The sequence below is a fragment of the Macrobrachium rosenbergii genome, chromosome 2 (genome assembly GCF_040412425.1).
Source record: "Macrobrachium rosenbergii isolate ZJJX-2024 chromosome 2, ASM4041242v1, whole genome shotgun sequence".
In the NCBI taxonomy this organism is placed as follows: Eukaryota; Metazoa; Arthropoda; class Malacostraca; order Decapoda; family Palaemonidae; genus Macrobrachium; species Macrobrachium rosenbergii.
In genome coordinates, this window is record NC_089742.1 from 56147751 (window position 1) to 56156770 (window position 9020).

At 36.1% G+C, this 9020-nt stretch overlaps 1 protein-coding gene across 1 annotated transcript in view; it reads left to right on the plus strand.

Annotated features, from left to right (window-relative positions):
* Positions 1 to 9020, plus strand: part of LOC136843139 (uncharacterized) — a 93570-nt gene that overhangs the window by 82246 nt on the left and 2304 nt on the right. Inside the window, exons 22-26 of the mRNA XM_067111186.1 lie at positions 2937 to 3081; positions 4393 to 4559; positions 5818 to 5996; positions 6959 to 7100; positions 8466 to 8618. Of these exons, the coding sequence (XP_066967287.1) occupies positions 2937 to 3081; positions 4393 to 4559; positions 5818 to 5996; positions 6959 to 7100; positions 8466 to 8618 (786 nt within the window). The remainder of the gene's footprint in view (positions 1 to 2936; positions 3082 to 4392; positions 4560 to 5817; positions 5997 to 6958; positions 7101 to 8465; positions 8619 to 9020) is intronic.

Here is a 9020-nt window from a genome sequence, read left to right on the forward strand (position 1 = left end):
TTAATTTTCAAATAAAATATTTTATCAACTGAGGACCGAGTTTTAATAGCTTCAATGTTTAAATTAATTATTTTGTCAATTGAGGATTGAGCTTAAACAGGTTTTCCACATAAATAAAGATATAATCAAGTGGGTCCTGAGATGTATAGGGATTTCATTTGCTTTAATCTAGGCACTGCTGATTCGGGTAACCCAGGACATTGGGGCACAATAACATAATTAATTACCATATATAAAACTGCCAACGTACTGTAAGTATGAGATTTATCTACTTTTCTGTCACCAGGTGACAATTAACGAAAAATACTGACTAACCATAACTTTTTTTTTTTTATGATTTTTCAAACACCTTTTAAAGTCAAAGGTCAAGGTAAGTTAATTCACAAGAAACAAAGTAAACAGCTTTTACAAATGCCTTGAAAGTTACTCTTCTGATCTCTCTGGTGTTCACTACCACGGCACCAAATAACTTTGCTGAATGCTAGATGTTGTCGTATCTAAATAAATGATGCCTTTTGTGCGAATGCGTATTTTTTTAATAATAACTTCAAAGTTACATTGATCACACCTATTTGATTGTTTATCACTAAGTGAAACAAATCTGGAAAACTACTGCACAAGGAAAATGATTGTGACTTGGCTCCGAAGAAAATCTTGAAAATTATTTCACAAGGAAAATGATTGTGATTTGGCTTCAAACGGTTCATTTTCATGGAAAATTATCAATATTGATATGATAACGAGATACCATGGGCTTAGATATTAAGCCTTCTAGCGCATATTGAATTACGAACTGAAAATCATTGTTAAACCAAGAGGATACTGGATGATGGAAATTTTGTGAAACATAAAAACGAATGAAATATTTCAGTACAGAATTAAATTATAAACGGCCCTGAACCACTGGCCGACCCAGAAAAAAACTTAATTGGGGGCCACCACTTTCTCATTACATACACACACACACACACATATATATATATATATTATATATATATATATATATATATATATATATATATATATATATATATACAACATACATATACATATTTCTATAACCTTTATTTTTTCCCACTTTTATATTTTTCATTTATGTTATTTTATTATCTAAATCTTCAATATTATTATTTTCTCATTATGCTTCATGTAGGGGGGCACGTGCCCAGGTGGCCCCCGCCCCCACCCTGGATCCGCCAGTGCCCTGAATCATCATACAGACAACTAAAATAACCATAAATTCTGAACCAGCAAAATAATAAAATGGAATAAAAAAAATCGGATGTAAGTTAAAATAAATTTGTCAAGTTGAACGAGGATCGAAATCTTGTAGGAGCGGTGAAACCGAGAAACTTGATTTGAAGACGAAAGTCTGTCGCGAACAGAAGTGACCTTTTCAGCGCTTCTTAACGCTTCCAAATTTACATCCTATCTCGAGCAAAGCTTTGTTAAGAAAATGCAAAAATATCGAAGTCTATTTTTTTCCCCAAAATTTACTTGCGTAGACAGACGGGTCTGTACTGACAAAGAGATTACATATTATTATTATTATATTAAAATAGTTTAACCAGACAACTGAGCCGACTGTTACGTAATATTAATATGACGATGGATCGATTTTTTTTAGACCAAGTGCAAAATGACACAACTTTTATGTACTTTCTTTAAAAAAAAAATGCTTGCATATGAAAAATCTTGATTGCATGTCAGCTTCATCGCTTTTATTTGCTTTCCTGTAAATAAAAGTTTTTAGTTACCTATTGCCCATTTCAGGGACCGCAGTCATCGTTTTTCTCAAATATCTTTCAAACTAATTATTTGATCGAAATGGTACTTTGACACAGTGTACAAGACACCGCCCGCTAATTTTGGGTAATATTGTGCACTGTCGAATGGTGTTAGTTAAGGCGTTGACTCTTAACTTACATGGTGTTGCCAAGCATCGCCAAACTATAAATTCGAACGTCTTTTATCCCCATCCCGTCCCTCCCTCCCCTTTCCCTCCTCATCCCCCCCTCAACACACTTTCCTGGCCTCCCCATCTCCGCCCCCCCCCCATTCCTGTCTATGGGGGATAGCGGACGTTCGACTGAGTAGATTAGTCCTGCTGACTCATGAGACTTTGCCTTTAAAAGTCAGGAGTAAACGCCTTAACTAACACCATTTGACAATTCACTGTATATCCAAAAATTAGCGGGAGGTGTCTTGTACAATGTGTCAAAGTACCATTTCGATCAAATAATTGGTTTGAAAGAAATCTGAGAAAAACGATGATCGCGTTCCCTGAAATGGACAGTAAATTCTTTTTCTCACCGACGACTGGTTTGACCTTCAGAATATTATTCCCTTGCCTTTTTCTTTTTTAAATTTTGTACTATACTTTTTCTTTAATTTGTACTACAATTCTCTTTCCATAGAAGTGCCCTCATGTTTGCTTGAACTGACGTTTCTTTGTCTTGGTATTAGTCTCGACAAGTTAAAATTCTTAAGCAATTCTTTTGAAGACTCACCAAACTTGACTCTACCCTTTTAATATTGCACTTTGTCCTATTTATTGCATTTCATATACAGTATATATTCTTAGTGTCACATATGTCCCACGTTAATTGTTGTAACATGATAGGTAAGTATTCTCATCTGAAATCATGTTATATTGCACAGAAACGCAACGTATAAACTCATTCTAACCCTAATCTCACGAACAACTTGAAAATATTGTGAATGGCATTATATTTATTTTATTTCCTCGTTCTGAAATATCGTTGCTGAAGGCATGACTTTGGCAAAACAGCTTACTGAATAACTGGTATATAACTCTTGATTTCACTTAACCAAATAGCCACGGGCATTTATTAATTTTTTACTGTACTTAGAATCTAGGGATTCTTTCATTTTTTTACAATTGATAATTGATCTGCAATATCCCAATTTGCCAGACCTATATGGAGACCACTTTGGACCAAAAAGAGCAGCAGAAGAAGTCGAAGGAACAAGTTCCAAACATCGACTACGCTCACTACATCCGTTATTGCCCTAAGGTCGGGTTCAAGGCTAATGTCCTCGCCGTGTTTGGCCTTCCAGGTAACCAGACTTCTCTTTCCTTCTAAATAACTACACTGCCCTAAATGGACAACTGCAGAATCTGCAAAATTGTCGAAACTGAAGTATGCCACCTATTGGGCTCGTGAAACACAAAATACACAAGTTACTCCAGTTTCAGAATGATTCTTCAATGCTTTACACGAGTATTTAGGGGGTCCCATTTGCAGTATCTGCAAATCAGTAGTAAGGCAAGGGAAAACTGCAGTATTTACCATTTCTAAACTTTGTATTTTTGCAGATACTGCAGGTAACCAGATTTCTCTTTCCGTCTAAATAACTACTCTGCGCTAAAATGGAAAACTGCAGTATATGCGAAATTTTCGAAATTGAGATATTCCACCTACTGGGCTCGTGATACACAAAATACACAAGTTACTGCAGTTTCAGAATGATTCTTCGATGTTTTCCACGAGTATTTCGGGGTCCGATTTGCAGCATCTACAAAATCAGTAGTTAGGAAGGGAAAACTGAAGTGTCTACCATTTTGCTTGGTTTTGTATTTTTGCAAATAGCGCAGTCTTCCATTTTAGGGCAGTAATGCAGAACAGACTAAAGGTTATTTCCTAAATCCCTGTGATCATTAACGAAAACTGCCAAAGACATTAAGACTGAGGTTAAAGTCAGCAACAGGTTAGGTAATGTTCGGGTCACATTATTGAGAGGGCCAATTGGGCTGTCAATATCATACTTGCTACAAAGATGTTATATGGCCAAAGGAAAAAGCCTTCTAATTCTTAAGTGAAACGATCAAAGATTGAGGTCAAAATCAGTTATATAATCATGTTTTGGACACCATTTTATATGAGGGAAAATCGACCTTCCTGTCTTTTATTTGCTACACAGATGCTAACATGAACATATAAGAAAACTATTCATTTTTTATTCAAAATATCAAAGGCTGAGGTCAAATCAGTGAAAGGTTAGGAAATCTTGTGGACACTTAAGAAAACCAATATATATTTCAGTCTAAGTGGCCATAGGAATAAGCGATGTTGATTTTGGAGCTTATGAAATCTTAGCTGAAGGTGAAAATCAGTGACAGACTGGACTTTTGTGGACACCATATGAAGAGATTCGACTGACCTTTCAATATTATTATTATTATTATTATTATTATTATTATTATTATTATTATTATTATTATCACTACAGATTTTGTTCTGCCCTTGCTTTTGACCTCAACTAAAACATGTACAGTGCCATCCCCCTAAAATACCTTTGTAACTACAAATGAAATCTAATTTTCTGAAATATCTCACAAACGTATCTACTGTGATTCTCCATTTTCAGTCTACCAAGAACACAAATTTTGCCAAGTGTACTGCGAGGTTCTCCCGGGCAAGGATACGACCGGCAAACCAAAAGGAGACGGATTCGGAGGCTACCAGAGGTCCATTACGAAGAAGGTCAATTTCCTATCTGCCCAGAGGTCACCAGAGTGGGACGACGACGGCTCAGTAAGTAACTTCAGATTATGTTCATCTCGAGAACTAGGAGTAACATTTGTGCAATGAATAAAATCCTTTCTGATATCAAAATGTAACATTATATGCACATTGCAATAATTTATATTTTATTGCATTATTAGCTAGTTATGGAGTCTATTTTGTACTGTTAGTACTTTCTTATCTGACTGACTTATGTACATAGAAGTAAATGATGATTTTAACCACACTGTGATAACTAACATAAAAAGTAAATGTATATATAAAAATATATTTGTACAGAAGACAACCATGTGCAAAACTATGTAAATTTTCTCAATAAAAGTTAAAAAAAAGTAAGTTTGGCATAGCAATAAACATACGAAGTTCGAAGGAAAGCGATACGATTGACTTGGGGAAGATTTTAGAACAACGTGAAGTAGTTTGATTAAAATGAAAACCTTTCAGAAGTTTTGTCGAAAGTTTTATACAGAAAATGGGAACTTTTTAGCATATTCTCGCGAGGGGAATAATCACTTGTCGGAAAAGACAGGAAAATTATATAGAAGCTTTAGAGTCGCTCAGAGTTTTATTACAATCTCAAGCTCTAAAGTACCTCCGAGGAAAATAAATTTACGCTAGTTTATGTTGACTAAATCAACATCAAATCAAATCAAGCACTAGCAATCTACAAATAAATAAACTACTAAGGTGGTATATTCGCTGTTGAATGCCATATCATTTTTAGTTTTCTGTAAAGGAAAACTATTGTGCCGGCTTTGTCTGTCCGTCCGCACGTTTCCTGTCCGCACTTTTTCCGTCCGTCCTCAGGTCTTAAAAACTACTGAGGCTAGAGGGCTGCAAATTGGTACGTTGGTCATCCACCGTCCAATCATCAAACATACCAAATTGCAGCCCTCTAGCCTCAGTAGTTATTATTTTATTTAAGGTTAAATTTAGCCATAATCGTGCTTCTGGCAACGATATAGGACACGCCGCCATCGGGCCATGGTTAAAGTTTCATGGGCCGCGGCTCATACAGCATTATACCGAGACACCGAAAGATAGATCTATTTTCGGTGGCCTTGATTATACGCTGAAGCGGCGGTACAGGAAACTAGACTGCGCCGAAGAAACTTCGGCGCATGTTTTACTTGGTTAGATAACCAGATTGAGTAGCATTTCACCCAAACAGGACTTAATTCCGGAGCAACTTATCCCTTAAGAACAGACTACAGATCTTTAAATATTCTTTAAAAAAATATTTCATGAAATGTCCTCTTCCATACAGACTCTCCGCCCTCACTACGACGATAAGGCGATCCTCCTCCTGCAAATCTATGGGTTCCAGCCTCGTTATATCCCGGGGGACGGGTCCTTCCCAGGGGCGCTGAGAGATGCCAAAAATGACAAAATTACCTTCAAGTACGACTCGCCCTTGGCTTGGGGCATCATCCAGTTATTCGAAAAGTGAGTTCGAGGGCAACGCGATTTAGTTGATTTACTGACGGTTAGGATAGTTCTCTCTCTCTCTCTCTCTCTCTCTCTCTCTCTCTCTCGGTATCTTGACCGTTTTAGGCCTTAAATCTGTGAGACCAATTCTTGTCTAAACTCTAGGAATAAGTAAAGGAACACCGTTCCTTTGTTTTCATAATTTTTAAGCAACGTTTTACACAAATGTACAATTTTTTTTGCATAAAATGTTCCTAATAAGACCCACATACATTTACTACGACTTTTGGTGGGTCAAAGGCAGGGTGGATAGGAGCAGGTGGCTTTGAAATATATACCAAGTAAAAAGAATATATATATATATATATATATATATATATATATATATATATATATATATATATATATATATATATATATATCAAAAAATAATTCCGGAGGTGTAAAGAACTGAATATCAAAAGATATCTGTGGCTTAATATTTTGAACATAAAAACTGGAGCGTGTAAAAGTGACAAAAATTCATATATATATATATATATATATATATATATATATATATATATATATATATATATATATATATATATATATATATATATTATAATTATAAAATATATATATATATATATAATATATGTATATAAATATATATTTATATATATATACATACATACATACTTACACGACTGTACATGAATTAAACTAATAAATACACTTGCCCATACCCTCAAAATCTCACAGTATATATAAAGCAACGAAATCCGTTAAAACACAGCCAAGGGACAGTACTATATATATATATATATATATATATATATATATATATATATATATATATATATATTATATATATATATCTCATCTAACTAGATACTAAGCGCTGTGGTGTTTGTATCGTAAATATTTAGTTTTTTGGTTTCTCAGACTTCATTTTCCTGCAGCCAATATCCTTAAATCCTACTTTCGACATCCTCCAGGGATTGCATCATCAGCGGAGTCCACTGGGTGCCCTTGTACAAGGGGAAGCCGGATCCCAAGGTCCTGGAAATGTTGGGGAAGGCGGGACCTGCTCACAAGGTCATGCTTCTGGCTAATAAAAAGGAGATGGTGAAGTACCACGTGAGTATGAATGAGGTGCTCTCTGTCAGGACGAAAGTAAAGTCAGTTACTGACATATAAAAGATGTTATTGGAATATCACTACTGGAAAGGAGGGAGAGTCAAGATATAAGAAGAACGTGTGGTATATGTAATGTAAAGGAGAAGGCTGGGGAAGCCCGTCTGAGATACTATGGCCATGTAATAAGAAGAGAGGAGGTGGAACCAATAAAGAGAGCTAAGAACATACCAGTGATGGGGAGGAGGAGGAGGAGGAGTGTGGGTTGTCAGCAAATCAGATGGATGGAGGAGGTGAGGAGGGATATGGGTGAGGTGGGGCGGGGGAAGAAGATGCAAGGAACAGAAACAGATGGAGAAAGATGACTCGAGCAGCTGACCCTGCTATACAGTGGGACTAATCAGGTCGAAAGAAGAAGTAGAAAAGATCTTATTTGTTAAAGTCAGTCTTGGCTAGAATGAATTTTGTGATCTGGTCATGGAATGGAATATACTGTAGGTTTTTGGCCAGAGGCCAAGGGCTGGGAACTATGACGACATTCAGCGCTGAAAGGGAAATTGAGAAGAACAAGGTTTTAAAGGTGTAACAGGGGGAAAGTCTTGCAATTGCATTATTAAAACATTGTTAGGAGAGGGTGGTAAGTAAGATGGAAAAAAAGAGAATATGAACGGAGGTACAGTAAAAGGAATGCAAGGTATGGCAGCTAGGGGCCGAAGGGACGCTGCAAAGAACCCCCATGAGGTGCACTAACGGCACTACCCCCTTAAGGAGGCGATCTTAATATGTATTCATCATAACTTCAGTATATCCTCATAAAAAATTTTCAGAAGTGAAGTTGATAACTAAACTAAGCTTTCTCAAAATTTAACATCCCGTAAATAAGAACCAAAAATTTTCAAGGAGGAAAAATAAAAAAAATTCACAAAAATCTCATTTTCTTCGGGTGCTCCATTTTCCACAGCCCCAACTTTGGGATGATTTTCTTTACATGGCCTCATCATTTATTCAAAATTCTGAGATAAGCCTCCCCTGAATTAAATTAAAATCCGTTGTATTTTTGGAATAAAAATATATATATATATATATATATATATATATATATATATATATATATATATATATATATATATATATATATACACTGTATATATATATATATATAATATATAACATATATAAATATATATGTATATATAATATATATATATATATATATATATATATATATATATATATATATATATATATATATATATATATATATATATATATATATAAAAGCAACAGGATTTGAACTATTCCCACAGCAGGACAAGTGTGCTTTTTATATTTATTGTGGAGTCCTCCTAAATTCTCTCCAAACTGTAGGATGGGTCCTCCATCGAGGTGAAAATTTGGGATGGACACATGGATCCCTCAGACCTCAGGGACGGGCGTCACGAGGAACAGATCGAGGAGACGAAGCAGGTGGAGAAATACGTGAAGATCCACAAGACGATCTTCGCTCAGAGCATCGACGAGGTGGGGAAGTGACGCTCTAGCTTTGGATCTCTCTCTCTCTCTCTCTCTGTGTCTTTCTGACTCTTGCCAACCCACTTCTCTCTCTCTCTCTCTCTCTCTCTCTCTCTCTCTCTCTCTCTCTCTGTGTCTTTCTGACCCTTGCCTTCCCACTTTTTTCTCTCTCTCTCGGTGTCTTTCTGACTCTTGCCTTCCCACTTTTTTCTCTCTCTCTCGGTGTCTTTCTGACCCTTGCCTTCCCACTTTTTTCTCTCTCTCTCGGTGTCTTTCTGACTCTTGCCTTCCCACTTTTTTCTCTCTCTCTCGGTGTCTTTCTGACTCTTGCCTTCCCACTTTTTTTTCTCTCTCTCTCTCTCTCTGTGCCTTTCTGACTCTTGCCTTCCCACTTTTCTCTCTCTCTCTCTC